Source organism: Symphalangus syndactylus, chromosome 14, assembly GCF_028878055.3.
Source record: "Symphalangus syndactylus isolate Jambi chromosome 14, NHGRI_mSymSyn1-v2.1_pri, whole genome shotgun sequence".
NCBI classification, from domain to species: Eukaryota; Metazoa; Chordata; class Mammalia; order Primates; family Hylobatidae; genus Symphalangus; species Symphalangus syndactylus.
The window spans coordinates 56,356,012-56,376,933 of NC_072436.2; the positions used below are offsets into that span (position 1 = coordinate 56,356,012).

At 45.1% G+C, this 20,922-nt stretch overlaps 1 protein-coding gene across 1 annotated transcript in view; it reads right to left on the reverse strand.

Moving 5' to 3' along the window:
• Positions 1-10,148: 10,148 nt before the first annotated feature.
• The window catches only part of MAL (mal, T cell differentiation protein), a 49,548-nt gene continuing 38,774 nt past the window's right edge, over positions 10,149-20,922 (reverse strand). The window contains exon 4 of the mRNA XM_063617707.1: positions 10,149-10,353. Within this exon, the coding sequence (XP_063473777.1) occupies positions 10,159-10,353 (195 nt within the window). The 3' untranslated portion in view covers positions 10,149-10,158. The remainder of the gene's footprint in view (positions 10,354-20,922) is intronic.

The following is a 20,922-nucleotide window of genomic DNA, read 5'->3' on the forward strand; positions in this document are numbered from 1 at the left end:
CAACATGGTGAGACCTCGTCTCTATGAAAAATTACAAAATTAGCCAGGCATGGTGGTGCGTGCCTGTAGTCTCAGCTACAAGGAAGCTTAGACAGGAGGACTGTTGGAGACTGGGAGGTCGAGGCTGTAATGAGCCATGTTTGTACCCCAAAAAACAAGGATATGTCTTCTAGGAAAATTGACCCCTTATCATCATGTTATCTTCCCATATCCTTGCTAATTTTCCTTGCTCTGAAGTCAGCTCTGTCTGAAATTAATATAGCTACTCTCTCTTTCGATTCGTGTTAGCATGATATAACTTTCTCCATTCCTTTACTTTTAATCTACATGCATTTTTATATTTAAAGTGGGTTTATTGTAGACAGTATATACTTGATTTTTGATCAAGAATCAAAATCTGCCTCTTCTGACAATCCGTCTTTCCATTCGTGTATTTAGACCTTTGACATTTAAAGTGATTCTTGATAGAATTGAATTGATGTCTGCCATAACATTACTGTTATCTGCTGCCCTTGTTCTTTGTTCCTATTTTTGTTTTCCACTTTTTCTGCCTTTTGATTCCATACTCTCTCCTTTCTTGGCATATACTCTTTTTTTTTTTTTAAACTTTCCTTAGTGGTTACCCTAGATCTTGCAGTACACATTTACAACTATCCAAGGCCAACTTGAAATAACAGTATTTGCTTCTTGGGTAGTGCGAGTACCTTGCATTAATAAAGTATTCCTAATTTCTCCCTCTTGTCCCTTGCTGTCATTCATTTTACTTATATAAACTATACTCTTCATGTACATTGTTGCTACTACTATTTTGAACAAGCTGTTACCTGTTAGATCAACCAAGGAAAATGAAAAGTTTCTATTTTCCTTTCACCTATTCCTCCTTTGATGCTCTTCCTTTATGTAGAACCAAGTTTCTGACTTTTGTCATTTTATTCTCTCTAAAGAACTTTTAACATTTCTCACAAGGCATCAAATTCCCTGTTGTTTGTCTGAGAAAATCTTTATTCTCCTTTACTTTTGAAGGATAATTTCACAGGATACAGAATTCTAGTTGGTGGGTGTTTTTTTCTCTCTCACTACTTTAAGTATTTTACTCCACTCTTGCTTGCATGGTTTTTGGGGAGAAGTTGGATATAATTCTATTTTTGCTCTCTATAGGTAGGATTTTTTTCCTCTAGCTTTCAAGATTTTTTTAAAACTCTTTATGAGAAATACTGCACATTCATGAAGCTCTCTAGTCAGAAGTTCTTTGAAACAATGCTGTCGCCTTGGCCATTCAAAGAATGGAGTAATCTGACCCATTCGTTGTGCAAATGGCCTTGCAGATAGCATAGGTTTTGTTTTTGTTTTTGTTTTTTTGAGATAGAGTCTTGCTCTGTTGCCGAGGTTGAAGTGGAGTGCAGTGGCACGATCTTGGCCTGCTGCAACCTCCACCTCCTTGGGTTCAAGCAATTCTCATGCCTCAGCCTCCCCAGTAGCTAGGATTACAGGCGTGCACCACCACGCCCAGCTAATTTTTGTATTTTTAGTACAGACGGGGTTTCACCATGTTGGCCAGGCTGGTCTTGAACTCCTGACAAGTGATCCGCCCACCTTGGCCTCCCAAAGTGCTGGGATTACAGGTGTGAGCCACCGCACCTGGCCAATAGCATAGGTTTTAAACTGGCCATTAAACCTGTCTGCAACCTTGTCAACTTTGGCCACATTTATCTGGATGGACGTGAGGTCCTTGGCACCAATGCCACAATTGCTGGCAGAGTATTTCCATGGCACATTCAGGTCCATGAACTCGCAGGCATTGTTTTGCACATTGAGGCTGTGCCTGATGCCACCATGACACATGCGAGCAGAGAAAGCTTTCAAGGTTTTTTTCTTAATTTTTGATTTTCTGTAGGGTGAATATGACGTGTAGGTGTACTTTTTTGGCACCTTGGTGTGTGTGTGTGTGTGTGTGTGTGTGTGTGTGTGTGTGTGTATGTGTTTTCCTGGATCTGTGGTTTAATATCTGATGTTAATTTGGGGGAATTCTGAGTCATTATTGCTTCAAATAGTTTTTCTGTTCCTTTTTCCTCTTTCTGATATTCCCATTAGGTGTATGTTACACTTTTTGTTGTCCCACAGTTTTTAGATATTCTGTTCCAGTTTTTTGTTGTTGTTTAGTCTTTTTTCTCTTGGATTTTCAGTTCTGGAAGTTTCTACTGACATGTCCTCAAGCTCAGAGATTCTTTCCTCAGCTGTATCCGGTCTACTAAGGAGTCCATCAAAGGCATTCTTCATTTCTGCTATAGCACTTTTTACAATCTCTAGCATGTTTCTTACTCTTTCTTGGAATTTTCATCTCTCTGCTTACGTTACCTGCCTGTTTTTGCAGGTTGTCCCCTTTTTCCATTAGAGCCCTTAGCATATTAATTGTAGTTGTTTTAATTCCTAGTCTGATGAGTCCAACATCCCTGCCATATCAGAGCCTGGTTCTGATGCTTGCTCTGTGTCTTTAGACTGTTTTTTGTCTTTTAGTATGCCTTGTAATTTGTTGTTGGACAAACATGATGTACTGGGTAAAGGGAACTCCTTTAAATAGGCCTTTAGTGATGTGGGGAGTTAAGGTGAGGAATAGAAGCAGCTTCTCTAGTCCTGTGATTATATCTTAGTCTTTTAGTGAATCTGTGGCCTTGGACCATAATCTTTACAAGTACTCCTCGGTTTTTACCCACTTAGAATAGGATGACAGAGTTGAGTATTTCCCTTCTCTCAGGTCAGATAGGCTCTGATAACACAGTTTATCATAAGGGCAAGACTTTTCGAGAATGCATTCTGTCGTATTTCAAAATGGTTACTTTCCCTGTTTCCTTGCCAGAAGCAGGAGGAGCCTGGTAGGTGTTCACTGTGGGAACATGGTAAGTTCCTGGAGGTAAAACTCGTAGAAATGTTCCCTACAATGACTGGGTCCCCCTGGAGTTTTCACTGTTCAAACTTGGCCACACTGAGCCTCTAGCAATTCATCAGTTACAGTTTAGGTTTCCCTCCCATGAACTTCTTCCTGGGAATGGTTCTGCCAGTGGGTTTCTGCTCTGGTAAGTTGTGATTCTTTGAATCTAGCCAATTTCTCAACTTCTGGAGACACCAGTTTGCCCTGTGAACTCAATTCTTTGATAAATCTAAGAAGAGGTTTTGATTTTTCAGTTTAAGTTTTTACTTATTAGTATGGAGTGTTGGCCCCCAGGCTCCTTATACACCAGACCAGAAACCAGAAGTCTAAACATGTCAATTAAACAGTAGAAATTACCAAATTTCATTTTTAAAAAGCAAGACCCAACTATATGTTGCCTATAAGAAATCCACTTTAGATATGAAGACTGATAGGTTAAAAGTAAAAGGGTGGAAAAATAAACCACGCTAATGCAAGCTCATAGAAAGCTGAAAGATATGTTAATACTAGACAATGTAGATTTCAGAGCAAGGACTATTACTAGGGATAAAGAGGGCCATCTTATTATAATAATTCATCAGGACAACATAGCAGTCCTAAACATTCAGACACCTAAAAATAGAACTTCAAATACATAAAGCAAAAACTGATTGGACTACAATGAAAAATAAAGCCACAATTAATAGAGATTTTAACATCCCTGTCTCAGTAATTGGCGCAAATAGAATTGGTAGGGATATAGAAGATGTGAGCAGCATTATCAGCCAGCTTGGACTTCATTGGCTTCTTTTTTAAGAGATGGGGCCTCTCTCTGTTGCAGAGGCTGGAGGGCAGTGACACAATCATAACTCACTGCAGCCTCGAATAATGAAACTCAAGGGATCCTCCCACCTCAGTCTCCTGAGCAGCTGGGGCTGTAGGCATGTGCCACTGGACTCAGCTGATTTTTAATTTTTAGTTTTTTTTGCAGAGATGGGGGCCTCACCTTTTTGCCGATGCTGGTTTTGAACTCCTGGCCTCAACCAATCCTCCTGTTTGTGGCCTGTCATTGACTTATAGAACACTTTACCACCAACAACAAAATACATACTGTTTTCAAGGGCATACAGGACAGTTACCAAGATGGACTATGTTCTGGCCCATAAAACAAGTCTCAATAAATTTAAAAGGATTTAAGTCACACAGAGTATATATTCTGATCACAGTGGGTTTAAATTAGAAATCAGTGGCATCTGGAAAATCCAAATATTTGGAAACTAAATGACATCTAAATAACCATGAGAAAGAACAAAAATAAAAAGGGGGAAATTACCATTTTGAACTGAACAGACTAAAGCTACAGTCATTGACCTTGTGGTACCAGTGGCAAGATAGACACAGATCAATGGAAGAAAATAGAATATAGAAATACACCCTCCAAATGTGGTCGGTTAAGTTTTGACAAAGATGCAAAGGAAATTCAGTGAAGAAAAGATAGAAGAATAGGAGAAAGATAGGAGTGGTGGAATAGATGGATATCCATATGCAAAATATGAGCTTTGAACCATATATCACTCTATATACAAAAATTAAACAATGATGTTTCAGACCTACATTTACAACCCAAAACTAAAACTTTGTGACCTATAGCTACAATATCAAAGGCATGCAATCTTTGTGACCTATAGCTACAATATCAAAGGCACAATCTGTATGTTGATAAATTGAACTTTATCAAAATTCAGAAATTCTTCTCTTGAAAAGATGTGTTTGAAAAAGTCTTCCACAGACTGGGTGAGTCACACATGGGAGAAAATATTTGCCAGACATATCTAATAAAGGACTTGTATTCAGAATACATAAATCTCAAAACTCATAATTAGAAAATAACAAAATGGGCAAAATATTTGGACACTTTACCAAAGAAGATATAGATATGGCAAATAAGCCATGAAAAGGTGCTTATCAGTCATTAGAGAAATGCAATTAAAACCACTGAGAGATACCACCACATACATTAGAATGTCTAAAGATCCGTCTGCCAAATGGTGAAATAACTGGAATTCTTGTACATTGTTAGTGGGAATGTAAAACCGTACAGCCACTTTGGAAAATACTTGGGCAGTTTCTTAAAATGTTAAAGATATACTTGCCACATAACCTGACCATTCCCTTCCTAGGTATGTATCCAAGAGAAACAAAAGCATCTGCCCTTACCAAGACTTGTATATAAATGTCCATAGCAGTTTAATTTGTAATAAAAACTGGAAACAACACCAATGTATATCAATAGGTAAATGGCTACATTTTTATTGCTGAGTAATAACCATTGTATGGATATACCACAATTTGTGTAGCCATTTACCTGTTGATATACATTTGATGAATGAACAATCAATAAAAATGGACTATTGGGCTGGGCGCGGTGGCTCACGCCTGTAAACCCAGCACTTTGGGAGGCCAAGGCGGGTGGATCACGAGGTCAGGAGATGGAGACCATCCTGGCTAGCTTGGTGAAACCCCATCTCTACTAAAAAAAAATACAAAAAAATTAGCCAGGCGTGATGGTGGGTGCCTGTAGTCCTAGCTACTCGGGACGCTGAGGCAGAAGAATGGCATGAACCCAGGAGGCAGAGCTTGCAGTGAGCCGAGATTATGCCACTGCACTCCAGCCTGGGCAACAGAGCAAGACTCTGTCTCAAAAAAAAAAAAAAAAAAAGAAATGGACTATTGATACACAATACAGATGGATCTCAAAATGCATTGAGTGTAAGAAGTAAGACCAAAAAGCACATGCTGTATGATTTCATTTCTGTAGAATTCTAGGAAGTGCAAACTAGTCTGTAATAACAGAAAGTGGATCAGTGGTTGTCTGGGGCTGGGAGGGGGTTAAATGGGTGTGAGGAAGGGATTACAAAGGGGCATGAAGCAGCTTTTGCAGGTGACAGATATGTTCAACAAATTGGTTGTGTGTTGATTTCACAGTGTATATATGTATCAAAACTTAACCAAGAGTACACTTTTTTTTTTTTTTTTGAGACAGAGTCTTGCTCTGTTGCCCAGGCTGGAGTGCAGTGGTGCAATCTCGGCTCACTGCAAGCTCCGCCTCCCCGGTTCATGCCATTCTCCTGCCTCAGCCTCCCAAGTAGCTGGGACTACAGGCGCCCACCACCACGCCCGGCTAATTTTTTGTATTTTTAGTAGAGACGGGGTTTCACTGTGTTAGCCAGGATGGTCTCGATCTCCTGATGTCGTGATCCACCCGCCTCGGCCTCCCAAAGTGCTGGGATTACAGGCATGAGCCACCGCACCCGGCCAAGCATTCACTTTTTAGTGTGCAGTTTATCTAAACATCTTTACAACCACCAGGGGGCAGGAAGAGCTTCCCAGATATAGCAGTCCCTGTTTACTGAATGCTGCGATGTAGACATTGATGATTATAGTAGAAACCTATCTCTCCTTTCAGTGAAATACTTTGCAGTTAGAAATGCTTGTGTCTGGGCCAGGCACAGTGGCTCACGCCTGTAATCCCAGCACTTTGGGAGGCCGAGACAGGCGGATCACGAGGTCAGGAGATCGAGACCACCCTGGCCAACATGATGAAACCCCATCTCTACTAAAAATACAAAAATTAGCTAGGAATGGTGGCACATGCCTGTGATCCCAGCTACTCGGAAGACTGAGGCAGGAGAATCGCTTGAACCAGGGAGTTGGAGGTTGCAGTGAGTCAAGATTGCACCACTGCACTCCAGCCTGGGCTACAGAGCAAGACTCCGTCTCAAAAAAAAAAAAAAAAAAAAAAAAAACAAGAAGAAAAGAAAAGAAATGCTTGTGTCCTACAGAGGTAATGTAATCACTTCTGTTTGAAATGCTAGATGTGGAATCTTCAAGGGCTGTAAATACCTACTAGCAACATGATTCCAGATTTGCATGACAAAGACTACCTTGAAAGAATCGCATTTGCTCCTCTTCCTCTCCTGGGCGGTTTTCAAACACCTTTCAGCTGCAGATCATGCATTCACATTGCAGTTTATCACTAGCCTAAAGTGTAAGTCAGGGTTGTGAGGCAGAGGCAGGACGCACACGGGATCTGGGGACTGCAGCTTGAAAACTCGTCAACTTGCTGTGTGACGTCAGTCATGTTGCTTAACTCTTCTGTCCGCCCCCAGCACCCTCCACCACCATCTTAGCTTTCTGAAAGTAATGAGCTCTCCATCACGTGAGTGTTACATAAAGTCCACACTGTCAGCCAGTGTAGCATGGGTGGAGAGTAAAGCGTCCTTCTGGGTGTCATCGGTGGCTGATGGGCTGCAGGGGACAAACAGCAACTCAGGGAGTGGAGCCTTCTGAGCTCCTCCTAGACGTGTGGCATGTGAGTTGGAGTCAGCATCTCAACAGCCCAGTGCTGCTACTTCTAAAAGTCTGATTTTTTTTAAAATTTTTAATTTTTTAGGGACAGAGTCTCGCTCTGTTGACCAGGCTGGAGTGTAGTGGTGTAAACAGCTCACTGCAGCCTCAACTTCCTGGGATCAAGCGATCTTGCACTTCGGCCTCCCGTGTAACTGGCCACAGGCACATGCCACCACACCCAGCTAATCTTTTTTTTCCTTTTGTAGACACAGTGTCTCACTTTGTTGTGTAGGCTGGTCTTGAACTCCTGTGCTGAAGCAATCCTCCTGCCTCAACCTCCCAAAATGCTGGGATTACAGGCGTAACTGCGCCCGGCCAGAGGCTCATTTATTTTTAGAAAGAGGCCAGCAAATGAGAGCCGAGCTCTAGGCGCAGGCAGAAGCAATGAGTGTCTTTGCAGCACAGTGTTGTCACTGGCTGCCAGAGCTCTGCAGCCTGCGACAGGCAGAAGCACCTTGGCCTTTTTCTTAGCACTCAAATCAGTGATTCTGGACCCTCAGAGATTTGCTCATTACTTTGATGTTGATTGAGCTCCTCATTCTCACCTAGAATATTGTTTGGTGTGTGTTAGTGTCCTGTGACTTTAAGGTTTTTTTTTTTTCAATGTGCTGACGTTTATTGAACACTTGACATGTGCTTGACAGTGTTGTAATCCACTTACATATTTAAATTAATAACCTTGAGCACTTAGATCCCCAAATTAAAAAACTTGCTCAAAGTAACACATAGCTAGTAAGAGGTGAGGCCACAGTTGACACCCAGGCAGGCTGGCTCCAGTGCCTAGCTCCTAAGACAAGCTGCCCCAGTGAGGCTGGACAAGTTCCCTTACCTGGGAAGTTGAGGGAAGGCAAGGGTTTCAAAGGCCTTTGAAAGAAAGCTCAAGGAGCGCTGAGGAGTGAAAGGATTTTTGCGCAGGGTCATAAGGGACAGTAGGAGGTGTGTGTGTGCGCGTGTGCGTGCACACACTGGGTAGAGGGCCAAGGGACTGTGGCCTTGGGGAGCTTATGGCTAGTTCAGAGCTGAAGCTGGATTGTGTGTGCACGTGGGTCCCGAGCCATCTGTTGTGAGCGGTGCAAATTCAAGGATAACTAGGTCTGCACATGTTTTGTCTTTCCACAGTGTCAGACTTTGATTGATGTTATTTCAATCACAGGAGCCATAAGCGCCATGGAGTTCCCCAGGGGGCAGTTCTCCTTAGTACTTTCTGTTCACTTCCCAAGTCAGAGCACACATGCTCAAGCCACTGCACAAGCCAGTCAGTATTACAAGCCATGCAGAGTCATATATACTTAATCAATATATAGATGTTACAGATTAAACATTCCACAACACACAGTAACATTTAACATGAAGAGAAGGGCAGTAGGAAAAAGGTTAACAAACCAGTCCAAGGAGAGTAACAAAGAAAAAGAAATCTCCTGGTGTGGGCTGGTGCAATCTTCGGTACTTTTAGGAAGTGTCTTTGATGTGGGCAGATGTCAGGTGCTGATCACCAGTGACTGTAAGACTGGGTTTGTTAAGACGGCCATTTGGGGCTGCTGAAGTCCTGCTCTTATGGCCATAGTGTCCTCTGATGAGGACTGAGTGGAGGAGCGTGCTTGGTTATGTCCTTGTCTGTCTGGATGCAGTCTTTATTGATCAGGCAAAACATCTGGTCCCTGTTAGCAAAGTGTCCTGTGATATGTAAGATGCAGTCTTTTTCTAAGATGGAGTTAGTTATGTCAAGGGTGCTGTGTACAGTGGGACACATAGTGGTTGCGGAGGCTCGTGGGGAGGGGGAAGGGAGAGGACCCCGGCAGCTGCACAGGCCCCTGTAGGGTGGGTGGGACGCCCCTCCGTAGTTCTGGGGCCCTCCGATCCCCCCAGCTCTCCCCAGCGGGCTGTTGAGCCCTGGTGGGGTCCCTGCAGGTGGGGGGCGCCCCGCCGGGATAGTGGCCAGGAAAACCTCTCCGTTTCGCCAGGTGCTCTGGGAGGCGCGGGCGGAGTGCGCAGGCGTTTGGGACGCTGGTGGCGCCTGCTGGGACCTGGGGAGCGTCCCCTGCCCCCACCCTCGGGCTGGCGGCGCGCTCAGCCGCAGGAAGGAGCCTTTGTTCCTTGTCCCCGGCAGTCTCATCCTCTTAGCTGCTGCTGGTTTGAGGAGGGTTCTGTGCGGGTCTAGACGCCCCCGCCTGAACAAGGTGCTTTCTACAGGGGACGAGTAAACGAACCCCACTCGGTGTTTCCTCCGCGAACGCCACCTGCTGGCCCGAACTGGGTTGGGCACTGGAGTTTCACGAGAGTGCTGAGGCGCCGGTCCCGCCAGGTGAGCTGCACCCAGGAGGCACCCTCCTGCCAGGGGTGACCTAGTGGGCGGGGCCTGTCTGAGGGTAGCCAGGAAGGGTGTTCTGGGAGGGAGGGAGGGAGGTACTGCTGGCCGAGAGCTCAGCACTCTGCACTGATTGTGGGGTGTTTTTTTCACTGTTTTTGGTTTTTGAGACGGTTTTTCGCTCTTGTCGCCCAGGCTGGAGTGCAATGATGCAATCTCGGCTCACCGCAACCTCTGCGTCCCGGGTTCAAGCCTCAGCCTCCCTAGTAGTTGGGATTACAGGGGCCCATCACCACGCCCGGCTAATTTTTGTATATTTAGTAGAGACGGGGTTTCACCATGTTGGCCAAGCTAGTCTCTAACTCCTGACCTCAGGTGATCCACCCGCCTCGGCCTCCCAAAGTGCTGGGATTACAGGCGTGAGCCACCGCTCCTGACCAATTGTGGTTTTTAAAACAACCTGAAGTAGAAAAAAAACCATGAGCTTCACTTTCAAGCATAAAGTAGGATACAGGGATTGGGGTGGCACTGGAAATCTTCAGAACGTTCTTTCTTGGATGCATGGCGCAATGAGAGACCCAACAGACCAAGGGTCAGGAAGAAAATACAATTTACTGTTCAAATAATGAGATATGGGTCCAACCTCTGAAGTGTAGTCAGTGAATGAATAATAAAAAGAGGGTTGTGTGGTCTGGGGCTGCTCTTGCTTCCTCTGGGTCCTCAGTTTCCCCATCTGTAAAACAAAGGGACAGACCAGACTGCATGATCCTTAACTGGGGCTGAGGCTACAGCCTTAGGCTTCCAGGGTGCAGATCTTAATATCCCTGGGCACAGCGCCTGAGCACAGATTCCTTTGTGGGGAGATGGATTCACATCTCTGGGAACCCTGCTGGAAGTATCTGCCCAAGCAAGCAGCTCTGAACCCTTACCTGAAGGTTCATCTTTGGCAATGGGATTCCTTGGAAAGAAAGCTGTGCCTTAACCCGGGGGCTGCCATGGGGTGCCCACATAGCAGGGCTGTAATATTTTTTTCTTATCCCTGGAAAACAGCTCAATTCATGTCTAGTAAACACAAACCTGAAGGCCCTTTCTTGATGAACATTGCAGATATAATGAAAAACTGGCTCAGATCTTCATCTTACAAATGCAGCTGCTGCTTCAGACATGGTGCTTCCCCCAGGCTTATGGGGATTCAACTCATAGACTCATGTAAACACACATGTAACCCATGGCACCCTCAGGGCCTGAGACAGCAGTCCGGAGAGGGCTCTCTCTGCCTCCTAAGGCTGGCCCTGGAGAAGTCGCTTGGGGCAGATGTCAGGGGGGTCACCAAAGGGAGGGGGAATGGCCACCAGCACATCCAAGATCATTCCTAGAAGGCAAGCAGCAACCTACGCACCAGGCTTTCTGTGGCTCTCAGGAAGCCCTTGGATGCCTGTCCGTTAAAAGAGGAGTCATTCAGGCCCTTCGCGAATGCTGGTGCCACAGTGGCCTTCAGAGGAGGCCTCACGGCCCTTCCTGACGTCCCCTTGGTGCTTAGCTCCCCGGCCCTCTGCAGTCTCGTCCGGAACACTGACTGCTGTCCTGCTCCTTCCAGGTGTTCTGTGGCATTACCCTTCTCAGCCTGGCCTGAGCTCCTAGGCAGCAAAGCTTCCCCTCTGACCCCCAGCAGCCTTCACCCACCTGCCCTGGGGGCTTTGTTCCCGCCTCTGGGACCCAGGGCTGTGACCATGCCTCCAGGAGCCTTCGTCACCTGCTCCCAGGGTTGGGCAGGGTCTCCCTCCCAGCAGAGCCATCCTGGCTGCCCTCAGGCTGTGGCTCCCACCAGAAGCTGACAGCCTCCAGCAGAGCCAGAAATGGCCCCCTTGGTGGTTCCACCTGGCCCTCCCTTCCGTTGACAAGAACGCGACCTGAGTTGTTGCTTGTTGTTACCGCTGTGCAGCAGCTTCCAAAGAAACTGCTTCAAAGCATGGGGCAGAGAGGGCTCCGCAGGGTTTGGAGGCGGAGGCAGCCTGAAAACAAGTGGCAAAGCTCTGAGGGCGGGTGCAGTAACAAAGCTGGGTAGGCTCTGCCCCGTGAGTTCCAGCAAAACAGGATGTCGGTTGGCGGAGAAGGAGCAAAAGTGCCTCTGAAGTGTTCTTGAGAAGGTCGTGGTTGCTTCTCAGAAAGGGCATTTACCATGGACCAAGCAGAATTTCCCAGCTGGGCGCCTGGGGCCTGGGGAACTTGCTGTTGAGCACAGGAGCATCCGGACACTGCTGGCCTTCACCTCACACAGCCTCAGGTGTCCGGTGTGCTCTCCTCTCCAGATGGCCATATGGCCTGGGCTTCTTGTGCCCTTGGGCTGCGCAGGAGTGAAATCTCCTTTCCTCCCCGCAGGAAGACACGTGGGCTTCAGTGGCTGTTTTGATTTGTGCCTATGAATCAGACGCTGGCCAGATCACCCTCCATAGCCCCTGCCCACGCCTAGGGAAGGACCATGGGGTCAGCCATGCGGTTGGCCAGGTATTGAGGGCTTGTTCATGGTGTCTTTGTGGGCCTGACAGAAGCCTTTGAGGCCAGTAACACCCAGACTCTTCCACTCAATGTTGGGCAGGCTGAGAACTCTCCTAAGAATCTAAGAGTCAGCCTGAAGTGTCAGGTGGGGTGGGGCTTCACTAGGATGGCAGCCACGGTGCCCTCACCCTCACCCCAGGCAGTGGCAGTTCCATGGTCAAAAGGCTCACTCTGTCCCAGGCCCTCCTCTCTAACTTTGCCCTCCCTGTCACAGACTGGGATGACTCAAGTCCTGGACCGCCCCGGGGCCAGCTGTCACCCGAGTGGGGTGGGAGTGGGGTGACCGCCTGCCCAGCGGTCAGGGCAGCAGCCACCCAGCTGCTCATTAACTCAGAGGCGGCCACTGGCTCCAGGGAGGCCCTCTCCCCAGGACTTCCCAGCCCGTCCATGCTTGAAGAGCTCTGTTTAATATACATATATTTTAAATTCGCACGTTGGTCCTCTACTGAAGACACATGTTAATAGTGGGTACACTTCTAGTGACTGTCGATGGAGATATAGGTTTGTAAAAAGCTGCTCTGAGGTTAGCAGTGTTTTTAATGTAGGCACCGTGAACACAGGTACACATTTTGAAAAACAACACTAGAGGGTATAAGGGGCTTGGACTGCAGATGAATGCGCAGAGCTGGTTCCCAGAGCCCTCAGGATGGAAGCCACAGGTTTAGAGTCTCCTTGAGTCCCCAGTGAGAGCTGGACTCAGCAGGGTGCACCCAGACACACACATTCCTGCTCCACTTGGGCTAGAATTAGCATGGTGACCATGCCATCTCTGAGACCTTCCAGGAGCCCCTTGATCTCAATGATGATGAGGCTGAGGCCAGGACCTTCCATTACCTTCTCAGTCAGTGGTTTTCAAACCTGGCTGACCATAAATGAACCTTCTGAAAAAGCCCTTTAAAAATACAGATTTCTCGCCAGGTGCAGTGGCTTACCCCTGGAATCCCAGCGTTTTCAGAGGCTGAGGCAGGGAGACTGCTTAAAGCCAGGAGTTTGTGACCAGCCTGGGCAACATAGCAAGACTGTGTCTCTACAAAAAATAAAAATTAGCTGGGCATGGTGGCATGCACCTGTAGTCCCAGCTACTTAGGAGGCTGAGGCAAGAGGATACTTGAGCCCAAGAGTTCAAGGCTGCAGTTATCTGTGATTGCACCACTGCACTCCAGCCTCGGCAACACAGAGAGAGAGAGAGAGACCCTGTCTCAAAAAAAAAAAAAAACAAAAAAAAAACATATTTCAATGTCCATCACCTGGCAACTGGATCAGAATTTCCAAGGCTTGAGTCCTGGGCTGTATTTTTTAAAGCTCCCAAGTCCAGGCAACACACAAAGAAAATGGCATGTCAATTCCATGGATGCATCCAAAGGCAAAAATACCAAAAAAATTATGGCACATTTATAGAACATTACAGTAGTCCTGTGGTGGAACATTCTGAAATAAGAATTATTCCCTTTTCTGGGTGAAGCTTTTCTTTGATTCCTTTGGTATCTGACAGATGAAATTTTGAGACACCAACAGATGGAGGCCAGTTAAAAGGCTGCTCATCTCTGGTCATCTCTCTTTCAAGGTGCAATTTCTCCTGAACCTGAATGTCCTGGACCCCAGAACTGGTGGCTCGTGTGGCCCCACAGGTGGACACAGATGGGTTTGGCTGCAATCCACAGGCGGGCTCTGAGAGTGGGCATGGGGTGTTCTGGAGCTTGGTTATAGCCCTTAAAGCAGAAAGCACAGGTCTGGGCCATAGTCTTGCTTGACTCCTTCCTTCAGGACCTGAAGGGGTATCTGGTCACTAAACAATAAGCAAACACAGCTTCCAAAGACGGATCCAGCCAGGAAACTGTAGACCCACATGACGCAGCAACCTGAGCTGACCTTCCCGGGAAGGGATCACAGATCGTGGTGGAACTTGCCTGAGTTCATGGGTCCTGATTTGATCTCTCAGCCTTTCTCCCTGAGAAAGAAAAATCCTCATATGATGGGGTTGGGGTGTCCCTAGGGCTGCCAGAACAATGGCCCCAGGGCTGGTTGAACAATAGTCTATGACTGTAATTTTCTAGAGCATCAGTTTAAAAGAAGAAAGCCTTGTGATCAATCTGCTCCAAGAGGGACCCCTAAAAACTGAAAAAAGTCACACCCATTTTTGATAAGTCTCTTGGCAAACTAGGAGTAGAAGGGAACCTTGTTGAGATAAATGGTGCTTACTAGAGTAAGCCTGGGACTGAATGGTGAAACCTTAGAAATATTTCTTCTTTTGCTGTAGGGAACAGGGCATGCATGCCTGCTCGTTAACCATTCAATTCCGTCTTGGGAGCTGACCCAGCACAGCAAGCCAAGAGGAGGGAGAGAAAGGAACAAAGCAGTCTTCATTCCAGGGGACATGATTGTCCACACAGATAATCCAAGAGGATCAATGGCAGACTCTTAGAGCAAATGCAAGCAAGGCTCAAGGTGGCCCGATACAGGTGACCCCATAAAAAATCATAAGGTGGCCAATGCCCCAGCAATGGCCAGTTAGAAAAAGTAACACAAAAGAGATCCCAGGCATGGAGCACAAGTTACAGAGACCACAGGAAGCGGGAGGACTTCATGCTAAGTGAGATAAGCTATTCACACACTGACAAATACCGTATGATTACATGTGCAAGCCAAGAAAGTTGAACTCATAGAAGCAGAAAGTAGAATGGTGGTTACTTTGAGGAGATGGTAGTCAAAGTATACACAATCTCGGTGGGGAAGAATACATTCAGGAGTGATCTGTTGCACAACATGGTGACAATAGCTATAATAATGTATTGCATTCTTTAAAATTGCTAAGAGAGTAGATTTCAAATGTTCTCACCACAGAAAACTATGTGAGGTAATGCATATGTTAATTAGCTTGATTTAGCCATTCCACAATGTACACATATATCAAAACATCATGTTGTACACCATAAATATATACAATTTTTGTTGATTAAGTATTCTTTTTTTTTTTGAGACGGAGTCTCGCTCTGTCGCCCAGGCTGGAGTGCAGTGGCACAATCTCGGCTCACTGCAAGCTCCACCTCCCAGGTTCATGCCATTCTCCTGCCTCAGCCTCCCAAGTAGCTGGGACTACAGGCACCCGCCACCATGCCTGGCTAATTTTTTGTATTTTTAGTAGAGACGGGGTTTCACCGTGTTAGCCAGGATGGGTTAAGTATTCTTAAATTTATATAAATATATAGTACTCAATGCCAGACATTCTTTTCAGTGTGTTGACTATTCTGTTCCTGCAACACCTTTAAGAGGTTGGCATCATTTCCAGAATAGGCAAAGAAATTAATGGAACAGGCCAGGGGCAGTGGCTCATGCCTGTAATCCCAGCACTTTGGGAGGCCAAGGTGGGTGGATCTCCTGAGGTCAGAAGTTCCAGACCAGCCTGGCCAACATGGTGAAACCCCGTCTCTACTAAACATACAGAAATTAGCTGGGCATGGCGGCGGGCACCTGTAATCACAGCTACTCAGGAGATTGAGGCAGGAGAATCTGTTGAACCCGGGGGGGCAGAGGTTGCAGTGACCCGAGATCATGCCATTGCACTCCAGCCTGGGCAACAAGAGTGAAACTCCATCTAAAAAAAAAAAAAAAAGAAAGAAATTAATGGAACAGGATAGAGAGTTGGAATCTTTACTATACATGCATGGGAATTTAGAAGATCTTTCAGGTTATCTGTTGGAGCAATTGTTTATCCAATTTGGAAATAAAGTCAGACTCCTACCCCACAATACGGACTAATTAACTTCATGGAAAAGTAAAAGCAATGATAACCAAATTCCACTATTAATACCACTATGTTAATAATTGTTAATGCATATGCCTGTTAGTAATTGATATGCTAGTTAACAGCAGTCATTTGTGAGTGCTCTAAGTGCTGTGTGGGCCAGGCTCTGGGCCTGGCGCTCCCCTGCATCATCTCATTTGATCCTCACAACAGCCCTGACAAGTGGACACAGGCAGGTCAGGTCCCCGCCCAGTGTTGTCAGCTAGTGAGTGGAGGAGCCTAGGATGTGAACTCAGACTATGGGGTGTTCTGGAGCTTGGTTATAGCCCTTAAAGCAGAAAGCACAGGTCTGGGCCATAGCCTTGCTTGACTTCTTCCTCCAGCACCTGAAGTGGGTATCTGGTCACTAAACAATAAGCAAACACAGACCCCAAAGACGGATCCGACCAGGAAACTGCAGACCTACATGACCCAGCAACCTGAGCTGACCTTCCCGGGAAGGGATCACAGATCGTAGTGGAACTTGCCTGAGTTCGTGGGTCCTGATTTGATCTCTCTGCCTTTCTCTCGGAGAAGGAAAAATCTTTTTCCTTCAACAAAATAACATGCGTATAAAGTGTTTATTGTAATTTGGGTAAAAAAGCTAAACGAATATGCTTGTGGCTTAGAAATAGGGAAAGTTGTCTTAATCTCAAAAAATCCAAAGCCATGAAGTCATGATTGACATTTTGACATCCATGCTAAAAACTTTCCGCAACAAATTACATCCTCAGTGTTAAAATATGAGGGACAGATTGGAAGGAAAGGACAACCCAGTAGAAAAGTAGGCAAAGGATATAAATAGATGATTCTCATAAGAAGAAACACAAATAACCAATATGTGTATGAAAAAGGTGCAGAAACTCACCAGCAATTAGAAAAATGTGAGTTCAAATGACTTTTTTTTTTACAAAAATTAAAAATATTGATAATATGTGTTGGTGAGAGGATAGAACGAAATAGACTCATATATTTTGGGGTCACATTTAACATTATCTGTCAAAATTTAAAATGCACATATATCACCCACTACTGAGAAGTTTCACTTCTGGGCATCTACCCCGAGAAATGCTCCCAGAAGAGATTCATGATAGTCCTGGTACTGTTTTTAAACAGTGGTAACAATTAAATGACTGTTGACAAAAGTCCTCATCAACAATGTGTAATATGCATCTATCCAGACGTGCAGAGTTCTATAGGACATATGATCATGTGGAGAAAAGTGTCTGAAAACAAGCGTGTGGGACACAAACACGCCCCTGCCCATAAGCAAATCAAATATCAGTGTGTGTGCCTCTCCAGACCCTTCCAATGGATCCGCCTAGAGATCACTTCACTTTACAGATAGGAGCTGAGGAAATCCTCCAGCCTAGGGGGTCAGGTTTGGACAGCTCTGCACCAAACAGATGACCACAGCCACCTCTGGGGAGGTTCTGGCGGGGGAGTGATGGGAGAAGAGGGCTTTAACTTTATCTGTTGTGGTTTATTTATTTATTTATTTTTTATTTATTTTTAGGAGAAAATGTGGTCATGGCCTCCTTGTTTCCCCTCAGAGCTGCATGTGAGTCCTCCTTTCCATCCCTTTCATGGATCAATGTCTTCATTGTTACAGGCTGTATTTTGTTTCCTCAAATTCACATGTTGAAGTCCCAATCCCCAGTACTGCAGAATGTTACTGCATTAGGAGACAAAGCCGTTAAAGAAGTAATTAAGTCAAAATGAGGCCATTAGGGTGGGCCCTAATCCAGTATGACTGGTGACCTTATAAGAAGAAATCTGGACATGCAAGGGACCGAGAGGTACAAGTGGACAGAGGGCCAACCATGTGACAAGGCAGCAAGGGGGCAGCCATCTGCAAGCCAAGGAGAGCAGCTTCAGCACGAAACCAATCCTTGGAAGACTGAAACGTTCTCTTTAAGATTGGGAACAAAGCAGCCAGGCACGGTGGCTCACGCCTGTAATCCCAGCACTTTGGGAGGCTGAGGCGGGTGGATCACCCGAGGTTGGGAGTTCGAGACTAGTCTGACCAACATGGAAAAACCCTGCCTCAACTAAAAATACAAAATTATCCTGGTGTGGTGCCGCATGCTTGTAATCCCAGCTACTCGGGAGGCTGAGGAAGGAGAATGGCATGAACCCGGGAGGCGGAGGTTAGGGTGAGCCAAGATTGCTCCATTGCACTTCAGCCTGGGCAACAAGAGTGAAACTCTGTCTCAAAAAAAAAAGATAGGGAGCAAAGCAAGGATGCCTGCTTTGGCCACTTCTATTTACATAGTACTGAGTCTTAGCCAGAGCAACTAGGCAAGAAAAAGAAATAAAAGGCATCCAAATGGAAAAGGAAGAAGTAAATTATCTCTGTTTGAAGAAGATATTATCTCATATGTAGAAAACCTGAAGATTCCATACACGCACAAACCTGTTAAAATAAATGAATTCAGCAAAGTAGCAGGGTACCAAGTAAATACACCCAAACCTATTGCATGTCTGTATACTAATAATGAACAATCTGAAAAAGAAATTATGAAAAAATAATACTATTTACAACAGTATTACAAAGAAGCTTAGGAATTAACTTGACTAAGGAGATGAAAGATTTGTACAAGGAAAACTACCAAACATTGCTGAAAGAATTTTTTTTTTTTTTGAGACACCCCAGAGTCTTGCTCTGTCACTCAGGCTGGAGTGCAGTAGCATGATCTCGGCTCACTGCAACCTCCATCTACCAGGTTCAAGTGATTCTCTTGCCTCAGCCTCCCTAATAGCTGGAATTACAGGTGTGCACCACCACAGCCAGCTAGTTTTTTGTATTTTAGTAGAGACTGGGTTTCACCATGTTGCCCAGGCTGGTCTCGAACTCCTAAGCTCAGGCAATCCAGCCGCCTTGGCCTCCCAAAGTGCTGGAATTACAAGTGTGAGCCACCGCACCCAGCCAGGTTGTTTCTTTTCATGTTGCTGAGTTTCAGGAGTTCCCTATATATTCTGTATATTAATCTCTTATCAGATACATGATTTGCAAATATGTTCTCCCATTCTGCTGGTTGTGTTTTGCTCTGTTCATGTTGCCTTTTGGTGCGCAAAACTTTTAATTTTTGTTTTTTTGAGATGGACTCTTGCTCTGTCTCCCAGGCTGGAGTGCAGTGGCGCAATCTGGGCTTACTGCAAGCTCCACCTCCCGGGTTCACACCATTCTCCTGCTTCAGCCTCCCCAGCAGCTGGGACTACAGGTGCACGCTGCCATGCCCAGCTAATTTTTTTGTATTTTTAGTAGAGACGGGGTTTCACCATGTTAGCCAGGATGGTCTCGATCTCCTGACCTTGTGATGCGCCTGCCTCAGCCTCCCAAAGTGCTGGGATTACAGGCGTGAGCCCCCGCGCCCGGCCTTTTAAATTTTTATGAAGTCCAATTTGCCTACTTTTTCTTCTGTTGCCTGTGCTTTTGGTATCATATTCAAGCAGTCATTGTCAAACCCAACATTGTGAGCTCACACTGTAAACAAGTGTTCTTTTTGTTGCCTACTTAGTGCCCCTTTTCTCACATTTGGTGCTTTTGTGTTCAATGGCCCTCAAGCACAGTGCTGAAGTGCTGTCGAATGCTTGAGTGTGCTTCCATGTGCCTTGTGAGAAAATACATGTGTTAGACCAGCTTTGTTCAGGCATGAGTTATAGTGCTGTTGGCTATTATTTCAATGTTAATGAATCAATGACATACGTTAAATAAGCGTGTCTCTAAACAGAAATTCATATAAAACAAGGTTACATATTTCTCACCTGATAAAAATATTGTGACCATAGGCTCATAAGAACCTAATCCTATGTTTATCGTATGAGCAGCAGTTCAGTATTCTCTAATTCAGTGTTTGTGTTGAGTTTATAGAACATAACTACTGTGGTTAACAAGAATTGAGTCTATCTATCTATCATCGTCTAATAGAAAATATGCAAAAGATTTGAATGCACACTTCACAAAAGAAGCTATACAAATAACCAATAATCACATGAAAAATTGTCCAACATCATTAATTGTTGGGGAAATGCATATTAAAACCTCAAAGGGCTACCACTATGTACCCATAAGAATGGCTAAAATTTTAAAAGATTGATAATAGAAGATGTGGAGAAACTGGAACTCTCACACATTTTTGATGGGAATGGCAAATGGTACAACCGTTTCAGAAACCATTTTGATGGTTTCCTAAAAAACCTAAGATTCACTGACAATTTGACTTGGCCACTCTGCAACTAGATATGCGCGCACAAAGACTTTTAAGTGAATGTTCCTAGCAGCTTTAGTCATAATAATTAAAACTGAACCAAGCCAAATGTCCATTGGCAGATGGATGAATAAATAAAGACATATTCATACAATGGGTTACTGGGGAAAAACAGCAATAAGAAGAAATGAACTGCTGAAGCACTCAACAACATGAATGAATTTCATGCACATCATGCTGAACAAAAGAATGCAGGCACCGTGTACACTGTGTATGAGTATTCCGTGTAAGATTTTATTTATATAAAATGCTAGAAATGACAAATCTAATCCATAGTGAAGAAAGTAGATTAGTGGTTGCCTGGGACTGAGGGGTGAGGATGGTGGGGATTGACTGGGAAAGGGCACAGGAACTATATTATGTGACGGAAATGTTCTTTCTTTTGATTGTCGTGGTTGTTACATGCATGCGTGTATGTGCCAAACTTATCAAAATGTACGTGGAAAATAGTTGTCTTTTATTAAATGCAAATTGTGCCTCAATAAGGTTGTTTTAATTAATTAATTTGTTATTAGTTTTGAGACAGAGTCTCACTCTGTCGCCCAGGCTGGAGTGCAGTGATGTGATCTTGGCTCACTGCAACCTCCTGGGCTCAAGCGATTCTCTTGCCTCCGTCTCCCGAGTAGCTGGGACTACAGGCATGCGCAGCACCATACCAGGCAAATTTTTGTATTTTTAGTAGAGACGAGGTTTC